We start from the raw sequence: 23,004 nt of genomic DNA, 5'->3' as shown, positions 1-23,004 counted from the left end.
GAGATGTCCCCATCTCCTCCAGTGAAACTTCCCTGCCCGTACAACATGCTGTCACAGGACAAGGGCAGGACACTACATCCATGCCCTCAGACCATGAGCTTAGCAGCCTGGCTCCTGAGATCATAGAATTTGGACATTTACAACTCCCCCAGAGATGCATGGACATTCTCAGGGAGGCTAGAAAGCCCAACACTCGTCACTGTTATTCTAGCAAATGGAAAAGATTTGTCATCTGGTGTAGGGGAAGGAGCATCAACCCAGTTGACTGCTCTCGCACACACATTTTTCTGTACCCGACTCACCTACTAGACTCAGGCTTGGTGTTTAACTCTATTAAAGTCCATTTAGCTGCACTTTCCGCATACACCACTTCCCAACTTAGTGTCATGGTGGAAAGTCCCAGTTATTAAAGTCTTCATGGAAGGAGTGAAGAGGATCCACCCTCCCATAGCTATCCCCGCTCCCGGATGGGACCTAAATGTGGTACTAACCAGGTTCATGGGGTCTCCATTTGAACCCATGCACAAAGCAACACTTAAAGACCTCAATCTTAAGACTGCTTTTCTAATAGCCATCACCTCCATTAGGAGAGTAAGTGAACTACAAGCGCTCTCTGTACTAGACCCCTTTGTTACAGTACACAAGGATAAGGTGGTTCTACGCACACATCCTAGGTTTGCACCAAAATGTATCTCTAAATTCCATGTCAACCAGTCAATGGAACTACCAACCTTCTTTCAAAATCCTTCAAACTTAGGTGAGAAGAGCCTGCATACACTGGATGTTCGCAGAGTAGTGATGTTTTATATGGAAAGAACTAGACCACTGAGAAAGACTAATCAGTGCTTTGTCTCGGTGGCAGCAGGGAGAGAAGGAGATGCAGTTTCGAAATCCACTATTTCTAGATGGATTGTACAATGCATCACTCTGTTTCTCTCTTGCTAAGAGAGAACTAACCTTCAAGCCAAGAGCACACTCCACTCGAGGCACCGGGGCGTCCCTAGCTTTCATTGCAAATGTCCCTCTTGAGTCAATTTGCAAAGCGGCAACCTGGAGTTCTGTTCACACCTTCACAAAACACTACTGTCTAGATGCCCACTCTAGATCTGATTCCCAGGTGGGTCAAGCAGTATTAAGACATCTTTTCTCTACTGTTCCTTCTCGCAACCCTCCTCCAACTCCGGGTACTGCTTGCTAGTCTATGCACAGCATGTGATTCTAAGAAGATTAACAAACATCAGAAGACAATGCATTACTTACCATAAAAGCATTTCTGATGGTTGTATCTGCTTAGATTCACATGCGCCCACCCTTCCTCCCCGCTCGGATGGAAGGAACATAGACTTTCTTCTATATCTCTCTTTTCTGTACTCACTCACGTCTAATGGGCTCCCTCAGGGCAGAGAAAATACAAACAGAGGGACCTCGACGCGTGAGGGATTGTGGGTACACTGCACGTCACTATAGGGATAGTGTTAGACACGCCTTGTCGACGTCCCCTTTTTGACTACGAAAAACAAAATGCAATACTCTGCAGTGACCACTGGATGTCAGACTATGCACAGCATGTGAATCTAAGCAGATACAACAATCGGAAATGCTTTTACGTAAGTAATGCATTGTCATATATTTAGTTTGGTTTACAAATACACCATATCTTGCTTTGAGTGAGAAACCTGAAGTGAAAACAGAAGTATGTATAATAAGCCATCTGCCTTTAAAAGCTAAATGATTGAAAGTAATCAATTTAGCTTTAGTAGGAAAGAACACTGTTTAAGTTGGTCTAATGTTTCTCTTATTCTGACATGGCCTCACTGAGTTAGTTTACTAATTGGTTTCCTTTTTATATCTACTCATTATATTTGTAAAATAAGTGTGGCTTTTTTTGGTTAGCGGATGAGGTGTGTTAAGTTAGCATTGCTGTGCCAAAATGTGCAAAAATAAAGATCATTTATTTTTTCTAGAATCAAGATCACTATGCAGTTCTTGGCTTAAGGCAATTGAGGTACAAGGCCACTCCGAAACAGATCAAAGCAGCGCGTAAGTATCTTGGTATTACTTTGCCATTCCCTTGCTTCTAAAAAAATGAGAGCCTATGTGCACCATAACCACTGGTCAAAAGGATGGAAATCTGAGTTCTAGGCCTTAATTGTTGAAGCATTAAAAAGCAATGTACTGTGAGTATTTTCTGGAGATGCTTCGCTTTATCATCCAAAACAGCCATATCACAAGCACATTTTGATGTCAATATTTCTCAGATAGGCTGAACACAGCCGACTGACACATCACAAACTGATGCACTGTGCAGATGCTGGTGTGCCGCAAACATCCTTTTAATGCAAATAGGAATTCAGGCACCTGCCGTTCCCCATAATGTTGGTGGGCCAGAGGTTGAGTGCTTGTCTGGTGTACCCTTAATCAATGTGAGAGGTTCACTGATATTGAACCCTGGTTCCCAATTAACTAGATGACCGCTTCAGTCAAGTGGAAACAACGTTATTTTGCCACTGTATACAGGAGACGCCTCTGTATTGTATTGTTTTCATTTGTGCCCTTTTTACTTGGCGTCAGTTTACCTCTCCTGCTCGTATAAAGTAAGTCAATCAGAATGTCCAAAATGTTTTCATACAGTTATATTTTACAGTGCACTCAACTCCTGCAATCAAACACATAACAGAATTTGAGGATAGGCTTCATTACAGTGAATGCAATTAGTGTACAGTATATAACAGTTGTGTTTTTTTTATCCTCAGTACAGTGGCTGGCTCATGTCTGTGGTAATGTTGAAGTCTTTTCTAGCATAAAGGCATTCAGGTGTACATTATTCCTTACATGCTGGTTGTCTCATGGATAAGGCCACAAGAATGGCAAAACCCTCAGTCAACTAGGGGCAGGCGATCGCAGTTCGAGATTCCCTTGCCACTATAACCTTTTTTATGTCTCTCAAAGTTTTCTATTGCAAATGTTTTTCAGACCGCTTTAAACCCAGGGCTATATTTCTGGGTTAAAAAAAAAAACAAACCTGTATGTGGGCATGTTTTTTAGGGTTTAGGGGAACTAGCAGAGGCCTTAAGTACGTCTTAACCCATCCTTCTTTCAACCAAAGCACCCCCCCCCCTGCATCTTCGCAAAACCCAACTCCCTTTTTCCAGTCATGGTCCGAGTTTCCAAGAACCAACCCCCAATACTATCCTGGGGCAATGGACCTGGTTCAACGATGAGAATCTCCCCCGGGGGGGTTAACTACACCCAATAACGGATTCCAATGTCGACCCTCCCTCCCTCCCTTTGGGCCCCTCTCCTCCTTGTGGTAATTGAGCCCCCTCACAACACCCCCCTTAACATCCCTTGAAGATCAAATGAACCGTGTAGGCCCAATACAAGGCCCTTTATATCAATGTACCTTAAAGCAGGTGTGCCCGCCTTCATTTGGCCTGGGCACCTTTCAAAATTATGTCCCTGCCATCGCTCCTTCCCCTTCTCCTAGACCATTCCCAAGGTCTGTTAGCATCCCCTGGCTGGGCATATCCAGAGGTGTGCGCCTTTTCTTCTTTCATGTTCATCACCTATAACCCCTCCTCCGGAGTCGTGAATCTGAACTGCTTGCCATCCCATGTGTAAACAGGAGACCAAATGGAAATGTCCACTTAAAGGCGATGTTTTTTGCATTTAGAATTTTAGTCCGCTCCCAATCCAGTGGGCTCCACCACCTCAGTTGACCACGATCGCGGTTCTTCCAGGGGCAGCTGGGGGCTCTTCTATCTCTGATTATCGGAGGATCAGCAATTAATGTTGATTAGCTTGTCAGCCCAAGGGCGTGCTGCAGTAGGCCCAGACGGAGGAGGGAAATCACGACCTCACATGCTGGTGGCCATCTTGGAATCCTTAACACTTTTTCTAAGGACTGCACTAAGGGATATAGTGTAAAGCCATCCATTTTAATTTTTTTGAACTGTAAAACTGAATTTTTGCGCAGCTCCCGAAAATCTGTGATGAATGGTGGGTAGTCTTATCCCTCTTGAAGCTGACCTTTTGGTGAATTAAGGCCCTTCAACCCACTTGCTTAAACACGAATGACTGGTGACGGCTACAGCGTTTAGGTCATCCATCAAGGGTACTTTGCGCATCTTCTCTCTAAATGATCCACTATGATTTTTAATGGACTGTGCACTCAATCTGTAGTATTGCTTCAATATAAAGGCATTTTATATCAAACAGTATTTGACTTATTTAAATATATACATTCTTTTTTACACACTTACTTTAAGGTGAGCTTAACTACTGCAAACTAACTATATAAACCCATGAATGCACATACAATGTGTTAATTAGTAGTTGGGCAAAAACAGCTAGTCATATTAATTCGTGTACTTTGGACATTTTTTCGGCAGAGGGCGTCTGCGTTGAGGGTGTCGGGTCGATGTCCCTCGAAGCCCTCCGTCGAGAGCGACGTCACCGGATGTTATAAATAGGATGCACGGCGCCCGTAGCCTCAGTTCCTTTTTTTCCGCAAACGTGTTTGCTTTGGAGACTCGGCGTGCCTTGTGTACTCCTCGTGAATATGTCTTCTTCTTCAACCCCTCTGACTCTGCGGTCCAGCTTCAAGACTTGTCGGGACTGCAAGTCGAAAATGGTGATTTACTGACCCGCATTGCATTTGTTTGTGGTGCTTGGGTGAGAGTCACGGCACTGACGACTGTTCCAAATGCCAGTCGCTAACTGCTAAGGCCTTGCTCAAGCATAAGGGAAAGCTTCAGGTAGGTAGGGGTTCGAAACCCAGTAAGTCCTGCAAATCCAAGTCCAATGGTATGTCCGCCGATGATTCGAGCTGTGATTTGCCCACGTCGGAAGGAGTCCCGGGGGTCTCAGTCCCAGAGTGGTGCCCGCCATTCATCCTCGTCTCTGCATTCCAGGAAGCGCCATCACCGGTCTCCTTCCCCGTCGTCCTCCTCGGATGGCGCCGTGAGGAAAGTGGCTTGTCCAACTAAGTCCTTGACTCCGGATGAATGGGCTGCCTTTAGGGAGCAGATGTTGGCGATTTTCCAATCGCAGGGCACAGTTCCGTCCGCGCCTTCTAACGAAGCCGGCAAGGAACGGTCTCCATCTGTGGCTCGCATGCCTTCGGGCTCGGGTCCTCGGTGCGATCCTCCCCTGGAACCTTAGAGGTCCCGTTCGGACAAGGCTCAGGATGGTCGCAAGAGACGTGCTTCCAGGTCTTGGTCCTCGTCCTCAGCGAGACTGCAGATGCCTGCTAAGGGCTCGAGGTCGGCATCGGCGGCGGATACGGACCTCAAAGCTTTGCCTTCATATCAGCCATCGTGCCCTCGACGCCTTTTGGTCTTAATTTACCGTTGGAGATCCCTGGTACTGTGGATCCTCCAAGGAAGGCTACTTCCAAGTCTGTAAGGCCTGTTAGGGACTCCAGACCCTCGGATGTTGCGAGACAGGACGTTTACCTCCCTCTGGATGACATCTATGAGGAGGAGGAGAGGTCGAATTCAGACCTTGACCCTGTTGAACATGATGTGGCTCCTGTCTTTTCAGGGGATAGCCAATTGGAAGATTTGAGACAATCTCTTCATGACGCTAGTGGCCTGGACACTTTGCCTGAGGTGGAATTTGGCAGGCCTGAGCGTGCTGAGTTGTCGTACAGGAGAATTATGGCTAAAGTAACTGATTACTTTGGTTGGTCCAGTCCTCCTGAAGCTTTTATTCAGGATGACTTAATGGACATTTTGGATCAAGGTCCATCCTCTGACCCGGTGTTGCCATTTCATTTGACCTTGCAGAAAATGTGGCGGCTGCTTGGCAGGCCCCGGAATCTCTTCCGGCAGATAACAAATCGTTAACTAAAAAATACTGCCCTTCCAGTAGCGACCCCCAGCTATCTTTCATCTCACCCCACTACCGAGAGTTTAGTGGTGCAGGTGGCTATGGCCACCTCGAGGCAGGCGGCGTACCCTACCATCCCTCCTGATAGGGACGACAAATGCTTCAACGGTTGGGCATGCAAGGTGTTTTCTGCAGGGAGTATGGCGCTAAAATCAGCCAACTCCACTCTTGCCTTGGCAAGATTTTCACACACACTGTGGAACTGTTTCTCTTGCGGCTGAGCATATTCCCGAGGACGAAGAAAGGGATGGGTTCCTTGCTCTCGTGCAAGATGGCAAGGATGCCATGTGTGAATCCCTTCAGTCGGGTTTGGACACGGCCAACCGTGTTAGCCGGTCCATGGCTGCGAGCACCGTTACATGTAGATTTGCGTGGTTGCGGAAGCGGTGTTTTGCTCCGGATGTGAAAACACGTCTTTTGAACATGCCCTTTGATGTCGTGCATTTGTTTGGCAACAAGACTGACGAGAGCCTTGAGAGGTTGCAGACCTCAAAAGCTACGACAACATCTTTAAACGCAGCTGTGCATCAACCTCCGCCTTTTCGCCCTACGGGATAGCAGTGGAGGGGAGGCTCTTTTCGTTACTACTCCTCCTTTGGTAGAACGAGAAGAGCCGCCAGTCAAAGGGTTCAGCGTAAAAGTACCCGTGGTGGTCGGGGAAATGGAGGTGCCAACGTCGCTCAGGCAGCTGCCTCTTTGCCTTCAGGCACTGCCGCAGCTGCTCCAAAACAGTCATGAGGCCATGTCCCATGGTTCGCTGGTGGGGGCAGACTGTATCAGCATCTCGAAGAGTGGCGTGCCATTACTTCGGATGCGTGGGTTCTGGATACAATCGCCCATGGCTACTGCCTTCACTTCCTAAAGCGGCCTCACAACAATCCACCGGGTAACCTCTCTTTGAAGCTTCCGGATCCGCTCCTTGTGCAGGAAATCTTGAACCTGCTAGAGAAAGGCGCTTTGAAACTGGTGCCTGTAGCAGAGAGGAACAAGAAGATGGTATTCCCCTTATTTTTTTTATACCAAAGAAAGACGGGGGATTGAGACCCATCCTGGACTTGCGTTGGTTGCACAAACTTCTCAGGAAGGACAAGTTCAAGATGGTCACTCTTTCTCAAATCCTCCAGGCCCTTCAACTTCAGGATTGGTTGGTGTCTCTGGACCTACTGGATGCTTACTTTCATGTACCGATTCATCCAAAGCACAGAAAGTACTTGAGGTTTGCGGTTGGCGACTCGCACTTTCAGTTTGGGGTCCTACCATTTGGCTTGACCTCCGCCCCGAGGGTCTTCACCAAGCTAATGGTGGTGGTGTCGGCGTATCTCAGCTGAGGGGGGATTCACGTCTACCCCTACCTGGACGACTGGCTGATGCGTGCGCGTTCTCTCGAGAAAGCATTGGATCACCTCGGTCTCACCTGCCACTCCCTCCACAGGCTGGGATTCTCACTCCATTTCAAGCAGTCGCATCCGACACCTTCCCAACAGCTCCAGTACATTAGGGCTGTGTTGGACACATCCTTGGGGAAGTGCTCGCCTCCCAAGGTGAGAGCTCATCACATTGTGCAGATGGTCCACAAGTTTCAACATGCCTAGAGTCTCCCAGCTTTCGAATTCTTAAGGTTGCCGGGCCACATGGCATCCTGCATTTTTCTGGTGCCACAGGCCAGGCTGAGGATGAGATCCCTGCAATTGGTTCTCAAGATGCAGTGGTCGCAGTTCTCCGGCAAGATGTTGGATCCCATTCAATTTCCACTCTGGTCTCCCAGGATCTTTTGTGGTGGGCCAACAAGGGGAACCTGATGAAGGGGGAGCCGTTTTGGCAACCGTGGCCGGAGGTGACTGTAGTGACGGACGCTTTCCTTACAGGATGGGGAGCTCATGCCGCAGACTTGCCCGCCAGCGGTCGTTCGTCTCCGTCGGAGTCCAAACTCCTCATCAACCTGTTAGAGCTGAGGTCCATCATGCTGGCTCTGAAGGCTTTTCTGCCATCTCTGCGGGGAAGAGTGTCCTGATCATGACGGACAACACAGTGGCCATGCATTACCTCAACAAAAAAAGGGGTGGGGGGTAAGGTCACTCCCATTGTGCAATGCAGCTCTGGTTCTGGGCAATCCAGCAGGAAATTTTGCTTTCGACAGTTCATCTGGCCGGAGGGGAAAATGCAGTGGCGGACGTTCTGAGCAGGCAGAGCATGGTCTCTCATGAGTGGGAGTTGGCTCAGGAAGTCCTTCTGGAGATCTTCGTCCTTTGGGGAACCCCACAAGTGGATCTCTTCGCCACCAGTGCCAACCGGAAGTGCGAGAGATTCTGCTCAAGGAATTTCGTCCGAGAGGAGCCTTAGGAGATGCATTCATAGTGAATTGGTTGTTCCAACTGCTGTACCCGTTTCCTGTCCCCGTCATTCCTCAAGTGTAAAGGAGGTTCGGATCCCACATGATCCTCATTGGTCCAGATTCGGCCAGGAGAGCGTGGTACCCAGACCTTCTAGAAATGTCCATCTGCCCTCAACGCCGTCTTCCCTCCTGAGAGGATGTGCTCTCGCGTAAGGGGGGGGGTTAGGTTCTCCATCTCATCCTTCACGCTTGGTATCTGAAAGGTTGAGGTATAAGGATTGGGACCTCCCGGATGATGTGATGGAGGTGTTGCTTTCGGCCAGGAGGCCAGCAACAAAATCCTGTACCATTGCCGTAACTTTTGCGACTGGTGCAGAGGACAAAATGTTTATCCTTTTCAGTGTTCCATTTCTGTGGTTTTGTCTTTCTTGCTTTCTTTTGGCCCACAGGGGCCTTCAAATGGGTACCATTAAAGGTTACCTGGCGGCGATGTCTATCTTTAAGCGTTCGTCTGAAGAATGTTCCTACTTTTAAGATTCCTTTGATTTCTCAGTTTCTTAAAGGGCTCACTAATGTGTTCCCACTGTCCCCTTTCCAGGTGCCGGTTTGAGATCCAAATTTGGTTTTGAAATTCCTGATGGGTGCTTCGTTTGAACATTTGCACTCTTGCCCTTTGAGATTATTATCTTTCAAGACGGTGTTCTTGGCTGCGGTTACTTCCGCTTTCAGAGTGAGTGAATTGCAGGCACTTTCATCTAAGCCACCCTTTACTGTGTTTCATAAGGATAGGGTTGTACCGAGGGTACGTCCTTCCTTTATACCTAAGGTAGTGTCTGAATTTCATTGAAGCCAGAAAGTGGTTCTTCCTTCGTTCTATCCTCCTCCTCTTCATCCTGGTAAGGAAGAGGAGCGACTCCATAGGTTCGATCCTAAGAGAGCTTTGAGCTTTTATATTTCTAGGATATCCAGAGTCAGAGTGGATGATGTCCAGAGTCAGAGTGGACGATTAACTCTTTGTGGGATATGCTGGACACTGATTGGGCCAGGCTGTTAACAAACAGGTGGCTTATCCTCACCATTACTGAAGGTTACTGGTTTGGCGGGCAAGGATCCTCCTGAAGGGCTGCAAGCTCATTCCCCTAGGGGCTGCAAGCTCATTCCCCTAGGGGCTTGGCTACTTCCACAGCACTACAACGGGGAGTTCCTATTGGGAATATTTGTGATGCAGCCACATGGGCTTCTATCCACACCTTTGTTAAACATTACTCCCTGGATACGCTCCATGGGAAGACATGGCCTTTGGTAAGGCGGTTCTTTATTCCGCCATCTGATTGGGTACTCTAAATTCTTTTCCCTCCTCTGTTTTCTGGTACTGCTTTGGGAGTCTGTCAAAGATGTGGAATACATTAGAGGACACAATCCATTCGAAAAAAAAGTTTCTTACCAGCTGGTAAAGTTCTTTCGATTGTATTTACCTCCATTGTATTCCACATTGCCCTCCCAGCCAGCCCCTCTGAAGAGTTTCCTATGCTATTGCAGCTTGCGTTCCCTCAAGGCAATGTGCAGTCAAGCAGGCATTGGGTAGGTGCCACACGTTATGGAGGAAAAAACATAAACTGAGGCTACGGGCGCAGTGCGTCGTATTTATAACATCCAGTGACGTTGCCCTCGACGGAGGCCTTCGAGGGACATCGTTCCGACACAGGACGCCCTCTCCCGAAGAATTTGCCGAAGTACACACCTGTGGACATTACATGTCAAAGATGTGTAATACGTTGGAGGAACATCCAATCGAAAGAAGGTTACCAGTTGGTAAGTAACTTAATCTGTACCCACCTGAATATTTGACTAAGTTTCTGAGGAAAAGGATGCCACTTTTGGTGATCCTCCCCTGTAGCTCGAGGCACACCTTAAGGTCACCTCTCCCACTTGTACCAGACAGCCGGCTGAGAGTTACGGTTTTCAGGTCATAAATCAAGGGTAAATGATGCTCTGTTGCATGACACCCTCCTGTATCATTGAAGTACTTCGAAACAGAAGAAAGTTATATTTGCATGGTAGAACTTGTGCTGACTTGCAATTGGCCCTATTACCACTTTAAACCAAGGCAGAGGTTACCAAGTTCCACTATTCTGGGTAGGTCGTCTGAATACAGGCGTAGTCCAGACTTTATCTTTTAACTGCACTGATCACTGAATAGAGACGAAACCGCTCAAGAAGGAGAAACAACCCCCTCATCTGCCAAGGCCAAGAGTGAGAACAAGTTCCATTTCAATCCATAGGGTAAGTTACTTTGCTGTACTATGTATCTTTCCCTGTTACTGTACAGTGTTAGCTAGTACATTTAGTTGAACATTGATTGTTATCTACAGAGTTCTAGTATCCTCATGCCATACGCGCGCCTGTCATCCAGCGCTGTGTGTTTCTTGGCATGCCCTGCACATTTGCTATCCCATTTGAAATGTTGGACTAAAAGTCCCAGAATGCCAAGAATAAAACCAGGAATGGTTGTCCTTTTCACTTATTTCATGGAAATCTGTGTTGGAACCTGTGTCATTTGGCTCTAGGCCCCATACATCTTAGGGTTGCATTTGTAAAGTGAAAAGGATTGTGATTCTGTTGATTCTATTAATTTTAATTGCATCTGAATACTTACCTGACTTCAAAACAACAAAAAAAAGGTCATGAACACAGCCAAATAATCTTTTTTCTGGAAAGGTGCTCACTCAGTGTCTTGGGTAATTCACAAGTGGACCTTTTGCTGACTGCATTAGAGCAGCTCAGCTTCTCCTCACTGAGAAGGTTCAACAAGGCCAAAACACGTTTCGAGGGGATTGGGTCCTCCGACGTATTCCATATCTATGACATGTAATCACCACAGCTGTGCTGCTCCGGAAACTTTTTTCGGCGTCTGCGTCCTGCGTCGATGCGCCGTCGTCGAGGGCCTCCTCCGACGTCCGACGTCATCCGATGTGATAAGTAGGACGCACGACGCCCGTAGCCTCAGTTCCGTTTTTTCCGCGAACGTGTTGCTTCGTGATTCTCGGTTCACGCCTCGACTCTTTGGAGTTCTGTTCTTCTCGGTTCTTCGAACCTGTTCGTTTTGTGCAAATCCTTTGTGTGAAGATGTCTTCTACTTCGTCTTCGACCCCGCGTCCGGGTTTCAAGAAGTGCGGGGAGTGTGGGTCCAAGATGTCGGTGACGGACTCGCACGACGCCTGCCTCTGGTGCCTCGGGGAGGCCCACGACACGGATGACTGTATCGACTGCCAGTCGCTCACGTTCAAAGCCTTACGCGAACGTAAGAAGAAGTTGTCGGTAGGTCGGGTGTCCAAGCCCAGGAAGTCGAAGTCTGCGGGGCTTTCGACGGATGATTCGAGGGGTGACTCTCCGCGTCATCGTCGGAAGTCTCGTGGGTCTCCTTCTAGGAGTTGGTCTCGCCACTCCTCAGCCTCTTCGAGGCGTTCTCGGAAGCGCCGACACCGGTCGTCTTCCAGGTCCTCCTCGGAGGACTCTGCCCGGCACGTCGCTTACCCCACCAGCCGTGCGACGCCGGAGGAATGGGCTTCCTTCGGGAAGAAAATGCTGGCGATTCTTGAGTCGCAGGGTACTAAGCCGTCCGCGCCCCCTAGCGGGGTCGGTCGTGTGAGGTCGAGAGACACCGCTCGCATGAGTGGTCGGCACGAATCACGGGAGAGGTCCCGTTCGGACAAGGAGACTCGTTCTCTCCGTACCCGTTCCAGGTCCCGGTCCTCGACGCGTTCGAGACCGTGTGCACCTGTGAAGTCTTCGAGGAAGACATCGACGTCTGAGGCGTCGAGGGCGTCGACAGGCTTTCTCGAGGCTCCGGCTTCGAGGAAGTTGTCGAGGCCGTCGACGCTCGGGTCGTCGAGGGACACGCTCTGGGCTCCGGCCTCGAGGGCTGTGTCGACGCCGCCGATGCTGGAGGCGCTGCATCTGACGTCGACGCCGATTTCCTCGGCGCCGATCCTCTCGGCGCCGATGCCGGTTCTCTCGACGCCGGCGCCGATTCGCTTGACGCCATCGACGCCTTTCATGTTGGAGGTACCCCGTGGCACGGGAGAACCCCCTAGGAAGGCTCTGGTTAAGAGCAAGCGCTCTCGGGTGCCTTCTTTTCGCCACCTGGACTATATTTCAGAGGCGGATGAGGATTCTGATGGCCTGGTTCCTAGTCAGGTTCCAGATGAAATTGTCTCGGGCCATAGTCAGTTTGACGATTTGAGACAGTCACTGCATGATGCCAGTGGACTGGACACCTCTCCGGAGGTGGAGTTTTGTAGGCCTGAGCCTGGCTCTCATGCCGATTCCTCGTACCGGCGCCTTATGGCTAGGGTTTCTGAGTACTTGTGATGGTCTGCTCCCCCAGGGGAGTTTGTGCAGGATGATCTGACGGACATCCTTGATGTTGGTCCCCCAACTGACCCGGTACTGCCGTTCCATATGGCTTTACAGAGAAGGGTGGCGGCGGCTTGGACTCCTCCAGAGAGTCTCCCGGCGGTGGGCAGATCCTTGTCGCGAAAATACCGTCCAGCCAGTAGCGACCCCTGCTACTTGACCAGGCACCCCACTCCGGAGAGTTTGGTGGTGCAGGCAGCCACGGCCCCGGCAAAGCAGGCGTCGTACCCTACCATCCCTCCTGATAGGGACGACAAACGTTTTGATGGCTGGGCAAAGAAAGTGTTTTCTTCTGGTGGTATGGCGCTTCAGGCGGCCAACTCCATTTGTGCCTTGTCTCGTTTCACACACACTCTGTGGAACTGTGTTGCGTTGGCGGCTGAACATATTCCCGAAGGGGACGAACGGGATGGTTTCCTTGCTATGGTCCAGGATGGTAAGGATGCCATGTGTGAGTCCGTTCAGTCGGGTTTGGATTTAGCTGAATGCGTCAGTAGGTCCATGGCGGCGAGCACCGTGATACGCAGGTTTGCGTGTTTGCGGAAGTCAGGGTTTGCTCCTGATGTGCAGTCCCGGCTCCTCAACATGCCCTTTGACGGTGAACACCTTTTTGGCAGCAAGGCTGACGAGAGCCTTGATAGGTTTCAGACCTCGAAAGCTGCAGCGAAGTCGTTGGGCGCTGCAGTTTGCCAACCTCCGCCTTTTCGTCCTAGGGGACAGCAGTGGAGGGGTGGTTCCTTTCGCTATTACTCATCCTTCAGTAAAGCAAGAGGAGCTGGCAGTCAAAGAGGCCATCGCAGGGGTACCAGAGGTGGACGACAGGGTACCCGTGGTGCCAAGGCCGCTCGGGCAGTTGCCTCTTTGCCCTCAGGTAACGCCGCAGCCGCTCCCACTCAGTCATGAGGCCATGTCCCATGGTTTGCCGGTTGGGGGAAGGCTGGCGCAGCATCTTGTAGAGTGGCAAGCCATTACTTCAGATGTGTGGGTTCTGGAGATCATAACCCACGGCTACTGTCTTCCCTTTCGGCACAGGCCTCGCGACAATCCACCAGGGAACCTCTCTTTGCAGAGTCCGGATCCGCTCCTTGCGCAGGAAATTCAAGCCCTGCTGGAGAAAGGCGCCATAGAACTGGTGCCTGTAGCGGAGAGGAACAAGGGATGGTATTCCCCTTATTTTTCGATTTCGAAGAAAGACGGGGGATTGAGACCCATCATGGACTTGCGCGGTTTGAACAAACTCCTCAGGAAGGACAAGTTCAAGATGGTTACTCTCTCTCAAGTCCTCCAGGCCCTTCAGCTTCAGGACTGGTTGGTGTCACTCGACCTCAAGGATGCTTACTTCCATGTGCCGATCCATCCCAAGCACAAGAAGTACCTGAGGTTCGCGGTTGGCGACTCGCACTTTCAGTTTCGGGTCCTGCCGTTCGGATTGACCTCCGCCCCGAGGGTTTTCACCAAGCTCATGGTGGTGGTGGCAGCGCATCTCAGGCAAGGGGGGATTCACGTCTACCCCTACCTGGACGATTGGTTGATCAGGGGGAGCTCTCCCGAGCAAGTCCTGGATCATATGTCCGTCACCTGCCGCTCCCTTCACAGGCTGGGCTTCTCCCTCAATTTAAAGAAGTCCCATTTGACGCCAACACAGCGGCTCCAGTACATCGGAGCGGTGCTCGACACTTCCCTGGGGCAGTGTTTTCCTCCCCAGGTGAGGGCTCTTCACATTCAGCAGATGGTGCACAAGTTTCAGCATGCCCAGACGTTCCCTGCGTTCGAGTTCTTGAGGTTGCTCGGCCTCATGGCATCCTGCATTCTTCTGGTGCCAGAGGCTCGCCTGCGGATGAGATCTTTGCAGTGGGCACTCAAGACGCAATGGTCGCAGTCCTCCGGCGGGATGTCGGACCCGGTTCAGGTGCCGCCCTCGGTCGCCCGGGATCTTCTGTGGTGGGCCGTCGAAGGCAACTTGATGAAGGGGGCTCCATTTTGGCTTCCCTGGCCGGAGGTGACGATCGTGACGGATGCATCCCTCACGGGATGGGGAGCTAATGCCAACGGGCTGACAGTCAGCGGTCGTTGGTCTCCGTCGGAGTCCAGACTCCATATCAATCTTTTGGAGCTGAGGGCCATCAGGCTAGCCCTGAAGGCTTTTCTGCCGACTGTGCGAGGAAAGAGTGTCCTGATCCTGACGGACAATACAGTGGCCATGCACTACCTCAACAAAAAGGGGGGGGCAGGGTCACTTCCTCTGTGCAGGGAGGCGATGCAGCTCGAGTTCTGGGCCATCCACCAGGAAGTTTCGATCTCGGCAGTTCATCTGGCCGGAGACGAGAACGTGACGGCGGACGCTCTGAGCAGGCAGAGCGCAATCTCTCACGAGTGGGAGGTGGCTCAGGAGATTCTCCTGGAGATCTTCGCCCTTTGGGGGACCCCTCAAGTGGATCTCTTCGCCTCCAGTGTCAACCGGAAGTGCGAAAGGTTTTGCTTGCGGGAATTTCCTCCAAAAGGAGCCTTAGGAGACGCGTTCGTGGTGGAGTGGTCATTCCCGCTGCTGTACGCGTTTCCTCCAGTCCCCGTCATCCCGCAAGTGCTGCGGAGGTTACGGAAGTTCGGTTCCCGGATGATCCTCATTGCCTCGGCGTGGGCTCGGAGGACGTGGTACCCGGACCTTCTCGACTTATCCAATCTGCCCTCCACGTCGTCTTCCCTACCGAGACGATCTGCTCTCACGGGAGGGGGGTCAGGTTCTCCATCCAGAGGTCAGATCCCTCAACCTTCACGCTTGGCTTCTGAAAGGTTGAGGTATAAGGATTGGGACCTCCCTGAGGACGTGATGGAGGTGTTGCTTTCGGCCCGAAGGCCAGCAACAAAGTCTCTGTACCGTTGCCGTTGGCGTAAGTTCTGCGACTGGTGCAGAGTTCAGAATGTGGATCCTTTTGCATGTGACATCCCCATGGTTCTGTCCTTTTTACTTTCTTTGGCCCACAGGGGCTTGCAAGTGGGTACCGTTAAAGGTTACCTGGCGGCGCTGTCCATCTTTAAGCGCTCGTCTGAAGAGTGTTCTTACTTTAAAATCCCTTTGATTTCACAGTTTCTGAAAGGGCTCACTAATGTGTTCCCTCCGTCACCTTTCCTGGTGCCCGGTTGGGATTTAAACCTTGTTCTTAAGTTTCTTATGGGTGCTCCGTTTGAGCCTTTACATTCTTGCCCTTTGAGGCTGTTGACTCTGAAAACTGTGTTTTTAGTTGCGGTTACTTCCGCTCGCAGAGTGAGTGAGTTACAGGCACTTTCAGTTAAGCCTCCCTTCACTGTATTTCACAAGGACAGGGTTGTCCTTAGAGTTCGTCCTTCTTTTCTTCCGAAGGTAGTGACGGAATTTCATTTGGCCCAGAAGGTTGTTCTTCCGGCATTCTATCCTCCTCCGCATCCTGGTAAGGAAGAGGAGAGGCTCCATAGGCTTGATCCTAGGAGAGCTTTAAGCTTTTATGTTTCACGCATGTCCCGGGTCAGAGTGGACGATCAACTCTTTATTGGTTACGCTGGAAAGCGTTTGGGGCAAGCTGTGACGAAACAGACTTTGTCTCGCTGGATTATTTTGGCCATCTCGGAGTGCTACCGCTTGGCGGGTAAGGACCCACCGGCTGGCTTGCGGGCCCATTCTACCAGGGGTATGGCTGCGTCTACTGCCCTGCAGAGGGGTGTTCCTATTCGCAACATCTGTGATGCAGCCACCTGGGCTTCAGTACATACATTTGTACGTCACTATTCCCTCAATTCCATCCGAGCACAGGATCTGGCCTTTGGCAAGGCGGTCCTTTGCTCTGCTATTTGATTGGCTATTCTAAATCTTGATTCTAAATTCTTTCCCTCCTCCTTGCTCTGGTACTGCTTTGGGAGTCTGTCATAGATATGGAATACGTCGGAGGACCCAATCCCCTCGAAGAACAAGTTACTTTCTTACCTGGTAACGTTCTTTCGATGGGATGGTCCGATGACGTATTCCATATCGCTCCCGCCCTGCCTTCCCCCCTGCAGAATTTCTTTTGCGATTGCAGCTTACGTTCCGCAAGGCTTTGTGTCTGACTGGCAGTTGACTAGTGTCACACGTTCTGGGGGAAAAAACTACAACTGAGGCTACGGGCGTCGTGCGTCCTACTTATCACATCGGATGACGTTGGACGTCGGAGGAGGCCCTCGACGACGGCGCATCGACGTCATCGACGCAGGACGCAGACGCCGAAAAAAGTTTCCGAAGCAGCACATCTGTGGTGATTACATGTCATAGATATGGAATACGTCGTCGGACCATCCCATCGAAAGAACGTTACCAGGTAAGAAAGTAACTTGTTTGTCTGGTGTTTGTGATGAATCAGCAATGATTCCCCCAGAAAGCCTGGTCTGGGACCCTTCTCATGTGGCCAGGGAAAGGCAGACACTTTCTGATCCTGACCAGAAGTAGCTGTTCGATGGGTCGCTAGAACCACTGAAGGAGAACACATACGAGCAGCGAGGGGTCGGATGTGCATGCCTTAACCGGTGAGTTCACCAACTGATAGTGACCCAGGAGCCCCACGAGACAGCTCACATGCTCAAAGCAGGAGTTTTCCAAGTATCAAACACTAGCGTTTGAGTGGCAGTGATGCTAAAAGTAATTTTGAATACGAAACTATCACAAAGCAACAAAGGCAATATTTTTGAAACCTAATAACTGTAACTTTAAGCGTGTAAGCTTGTTGAGAACCCAGCAACCAGATAGGGCAATATTATTAAAAGCTAATGCATACAACCATTCCCATGCTGAGAGAATCCGAAACCAAGGCAATTCAAATCCAACAGATATTGCCAAAGGCCGAAGGGGACTAATGAAAGGTCCAACGGTTGTGACAACGCTTGTTGCTCATACTTTGAGAAGCACATAACAAAAGCTGATGTAAACCCACATTGCCAAAGCCAAGGAAGAAGCAGAATAAGATCCTATCCTTGTCAGTATTTGGTTAATTATGCTGTGGGGAAGCACAAGTGTCAAGAAGGCTGCCCTTCTGGAAAAGGTTATTTATAAGCAGAGGAGCATCATTTTCAGAGGAGTTTTAAAAAGAACCAATATGAATCTTGTTTTCCCTGAAGAGTTGCTAAATGTTTTATGTGGTAAAACAATGAACACAAGAGCGGTTGTAAAGCTGCTATAAGTCGAGCCTAACCCCCGAAGCACTTGCTGTTTGTGAATCGCTTTTCTGGCAAGGAGTTACATTTATTCAAATTAACAAGGGGGATTCTGGGAGTCCCTCTGCCAGACAGTCCTGGTTACGAGAGACTTACCCAGAGTCTTTAGCTCACTATCTTTCACAGAGGAGAAATATCCAAAAGATATCAGTGTTTGTCCTGCCCTGGGGCAGTCCAGCACCGAAATGCTATGCAATTTTCCTCCGAACAAGAGTATCAACAGCAACCCCAGACACGTGTTTCAGTCTGGTTGGACCTCATCAGTAGGGTGGAGCTGTGCCTCTCTAAGAATAGTGAGCAAGGGGTCCACATCTGGATTCCCCTTGTAACTTACGGCGAGACCCAAAGTTATTTAAATAAGCAAATTGACAAGGGGGGTCCTGGGAGTCCCTCTGCCAGACATTAGTCCTGGTTACGAGAGACTTAGTTGTGGCAAACATCCGGACCAAGACAATTTATGCTGCTGAAGAAAGAACTGTATAATTTTGAATTTTACTCTCTCTCAAGGGAGAGAAAGACCTTTCTATTTTCTTTGTTGAATCACTGGAGTGTTGGAACTTGCTGTCTTCAAGTTGTAGTCGCAAAGAACTGTGTTGGAACTTCAGAATTTCCTTGTTTTTTTTGGTTTGTTTTTTACAGTTGATTTTACAACCTTTCAATAGTCATATCAGATATAATACAAGAAAGCACATAAAAAAGATATTAAAAGAGATAAAGAATAAAATAGGCACATGTTATTTCATATCACACACGCATCCAAATGTTCTCATGCGCAGTAGATTATGAGCTACAATAGTTAGTAACATGTTGAAGGGTCACAGGCATAATTCATCATTGACCTGGTTCTCACTTGGTCATTGCTATTTGAACCTATTGGCATCATAAGGTATAGTATCTAATTATCGACTTCAAGTTTGAGCGAGCATAGAAATTTCATGCCAGATAATGACTGCATTTTGCTCCCCATTAAAAATGCTAATCCATAGTTTATCATGGGTTACAAAATGCAAAAGGCTATAGAGGTGCTCCAAGTTAAAGGTTCTTTTCTGCAGTAGAGCTAGACAAACAGTGAGTTGATGTTTCAGCATCTCTGGTTCCTTACACTTGTTACAAAATCTGCATATACGACCTGTGCTGATTACTCCTGTTCTGCGCCCAATTACCTGGGGAGTTGACCAGAGGTTGAATCTGAATCGCGAAAACATTGCTCTATATTTGGAATTGGGGAACATCACCAGATATCACTCTGGTTTATTATGTGACTTACATGGAACATTAATTTGTAGACTGTAGACATTCTAGATGTGTTGTTATCCAATCATAGTGCCATAATTTTTGTTCTCGCACGATTAAGGTCTGTTACCAATAGATTTAGTGAAATTCCTGCTGCCAGTGTGATCTCAGCAATGTGTTTTTTCCACGGTGCCACATTTTTCACTATATTTGATTTGAAATGGATAGCTAATATTGATGGTAAAGATCCTTCAGTGTCATTCGTGAGTTTCTTTTTTTGGGTATACTTTCAGTATTTTGTATTAGCAAATCGCATTCAATGAGAAGAAGCCAAGGTCATGTCGTACTATATGCATTGGTTGACTTGCAGGAAGAGACAATATTTTTTTGCAAAATGTACTTTGTTTTGGTCCAGAATTTTGTATCCTGATAAGCTCTGGTCCCAGCCTTGTATGTTGTCATTGGGACTATTTTTTTTTGCTTGTAGAATTTTTTTGATTGCGTTTAAGGAGAACTTCCCATATTTCCTAAGAATTAGTCTGGCTTGTGCAACTGCAATTCGAACTGTTTTCTCTTTTTCTATCTTGCATGGTTGATCTGATGGATGATTGTTAGTATTCATGCCTAAATAACAGTATTCGTTTACTGTTTCTGTTCGTGAACCATAGATGTGTCACTGGTATTTCACTTTCTTGATCTTTTGAGGCAATCCACATATCAATATCTTTGTTTTAGTCAAGTTCATGGTCAATTGATTGTGGCCCACATACGCTTCCAGTGCTAATAATCGATTTTGTAGGCCTATTGGTGTTTGAAAATAAAACATCTAAACAAAGGAGTGTACCCTTACTGATACTGTTTCGAACCACAGAAATTTTAGCTGAACAGATAATTAACTCTCTAGAGCTGTCTACTAGCTTTAGTTTTATAGTAGGATTAGGTTTCCTTATTCTAGAAATCCTGTGACTGAATCATCCACTGTTTGTAAATTGCCACTCACTTAGTGGAATTGCTATGTGTTTCTAAGACATGTGTTTACATAATTATTACTAAGTGCATGGACAGGAAAACAAAAGATCAATTCCTGCTTCCAAAAAGGTATAAATCATATATTATCAGCTAAAAGCATAACAGAAAGTCAACATGGTTATAGTCTCAACCAAAAGCATAAAAAAGAATACATAAATCAACATGGTACATATAGTTAAGTACAATTGACAATAAAATACAAAAGAATATTATAGGACATGCATATAGCAGAAACAAAAGCAAAAGACAAAAGAGCAATGCTGGTTAGTAAATCACTAACAAGACCTATTAAAAAGGAAGGAAGAAAATTCAGATGCATGGTAATAATTCTATAAGTTAATTGCATCATAGATCCCATGGTGGTTGAAAATAAAACCAAATCATCGGCATAAAAAAGCCAAGGCAACGGATGGCGGACAATTTTCGGTGGATCTGATGTCACTGTTCTTAACATGTGCCCAACATCAGCAATAAAGACATTAAATAAGATCCTAGGTTACAGCCCTGTTTTAGACCGCGATGGGTTGCAATTGGCTAGGATAAATCACCATCTGTGGACAAGCAGACTTTTATTGAGGTGTGGTGTGCAATTGTACAAGCCATGCTCGAATAGACGATGGGCGATTCGCTTTTTCAAGCTTTTCAAGTAGGAGTTCTCTTGAGACCGAATCAAATGCTGCTTTGAAGTCAATAAAGGCCATGTAGATTGCTTGTTTGGCCCGACAGCTTTTGATTAACCAGATTGTGAACAAGTTAATGGCCATGCCCAACCCTGGTACAAATCCTGTTTGATGTACATCAAAGACATTGGCTTCCTTAACCCACTCGGAGAAGTCCCTTAATAACAATCTTGCAAATATTTTGCCTGGAATGTCCAGGAGGGCAATCGGGCGATAGTTCTCCAGAAGTTCCTGGTTGCCATTTTTGTAGATTGGTACTATGATGGACTTCCTCCATGTGGGAGGGATTTTTCATTCTCTGATGACCTTAGAGAAGATAGTGTAGAGAATTGTGGCCCATTCTTCTGGGTGGGATTTTAACATATAGTTAAGGCCATCAGGCCCAGGTGCCTGTGAGGTGCTTAATTTCGTAATTTGAAATAGTATATAAGATTTATCAAAGGGCCTGTTTTCAAAGGATATCCAACTACTTAGATAAACTGCCTTTTGAGCAGGGTTAATGGTATACAATTTATCAAAATGCCGCACCCAGATATCTTTGGGAACAGAATTGATTTGGTATGTAGACTGAGTATTTTGCTTGGCAGTATTAATTAATTTCCATATTTCAGTACTATTCTAAGACACCATGATTAGTAGCATTAGCTCAGATTCTCTTTGGCACATCATTGCTGGATATACTTGGAGCCAGTTCTTACACTTCATTGTATGCAATCGTATGGCTTAAAGTTGCACCCAAATAGGCAGCTGCGCTGCTTGTCTGACTGATCTACGTAATTCAGCTTTCTTCAAGACTACTACTTGATCAAAGACATGGCTATGTCTATATATCGGTTTCTGATTGATGAGCAAGATTTGAGTATAGACATGGCAGGTACATAATGACCATCTAACTTCATAATTGCTGAATTGGGATCATAAGTATTAGCTCGCAGAGCATTTTGAAAAGCAATTGGATGTTTCAAAGACCAGTTGAACCTATTCCGGCTGCTCAAAAGCTCAAGATGGAGCCTATATTGCTTTGAAGGTGGTGTGTAGGCAGGCCTCCAGAAAAGGTGGGTACTAGGTCTTTTTACGCATGAAAATCTTGTAACTACGACAGCTTTATTATTTTCCTGGGTACATTTACACACGGGTTTAGAGCAGAGGGCAGTGCAAAGGTCCGGTTACTTGACAGAAACCAGAAGGCTTCTTTTGATGTTTATCTACTTGGATGTAATTGCAAGCCACCTCTGAAACGGAATGTATTTCTCTGAAGCCTTTCAAAAAAATAAACTGCGCACTGTGATAAAAGGAATGGTTTCTTTCCATTCAGCTTCAGAAGCACTGTGCACGTTTTCCTAGAATTTTAGGAATGTATACCTAATAAGATGTAAAACTAAGTTGCAATTGAGTGTTAATATTTTTCAACAAGTTATGCTTTTTTCCAGTGGAATCAAACCAGTATTGCACAATTGTATTTTTCAAAGTTCCGGTGCTTTGTGCATAATCATACGGAGGCAGATCATTTTTACACTTATAATTTAATTTACACTCTAATTATAAAAACGGTGTGTAAAATAATGACTAGGCACAGGTTAGCTTACATCCATTCAACCTTGCAGTCAATGTGGTACATTACTATAAATGGTCAGTGGCAGCAGAGTCTTTGCTCAAGGGTGAGTGATTGTCATTACACTGATCACAGGTGTTCTAGCCTCTCACATTTTTAGGACTGCAATTAAAACATCCAAAACCTGACACTCAAGGTGCAAGCACTGTTCAAAAACAAATAAGTTACATTGGTAATTGAAATAGAAACTCAGCAAATCCTGTCCCTGTGATAATCCAGATAGGTATTTAACTTTTATCTAGCGCTTCATGAATGGCTCGTCATACATCTAGGTACTGTGATTATTATACCTCAGTCGATATTCAGTTTACCAACCTCGGAAGGATGTTAGCCAATAAGATAGCTCAGCCGGTTGAGCACTCGTTGCTGCAATCTGTGCGTGATTTGTAGGTTGCGTGTTCGAATTCCGGAAAGTCCAACTCAGCCTTTCATCCTTTCGAGGTCGATAAAGGTGCACTGACTTTGGTTTGGTGGTAATTGTGATAAATATGTTCTATGCACAGCGCTTTGGCAAAAGAGCTATATAAATAACCATTTGACCACTAGATTAGATGGCGAATTTAGCATGGAGTCCTTGCCTCTCTCTGCACTGTTGT

The 23,004-nt window shown here is 47.5% G+C and overlaps 1 protein-coding gene across 1 annotated transcript in view; it reads left to right on the top strand.

Moving 5' to 3' along the window:
• DNAJC2 (DnaJ heat shock protein family (Hsp40) member C2) overlaps positions 1 to 23,004 on the top strand; it is a 630,220-nt gene that overhangs the window by 131,092 nt on the left and 476,124 nt on the right. The window contains exon 3 of the mRNA XM_069628062.1: positions 1,965 to 2,040. Coding sequence (XP_069484163.1) covers positions 1,965 to 2,040 — 76 coding nt within the window. The remainder of the gene's footprint in view (positions 1 to 1,964; positions 2,041 to 23,004) is intronic.

Source organism: Ambystoma mexicanum, chromosome 12, assembly GCF_040938575.1.
Source record: "Ambystoma mexicanum isolate Mex_15411 chromosome 12, UKY_AmexF1_1, whole genome shotgun sequence".
In the NCBI taxonomy this organism is placed as follows: Eukaryota; Metazoa; Chordata; class Amphibia; order Caudata; family Ambystomatidae; genus Ambystoma; species Ambystoma mexicanum.
This window is presented reverse-complemented; position numbering and strand designations above follow the sequence as displayed.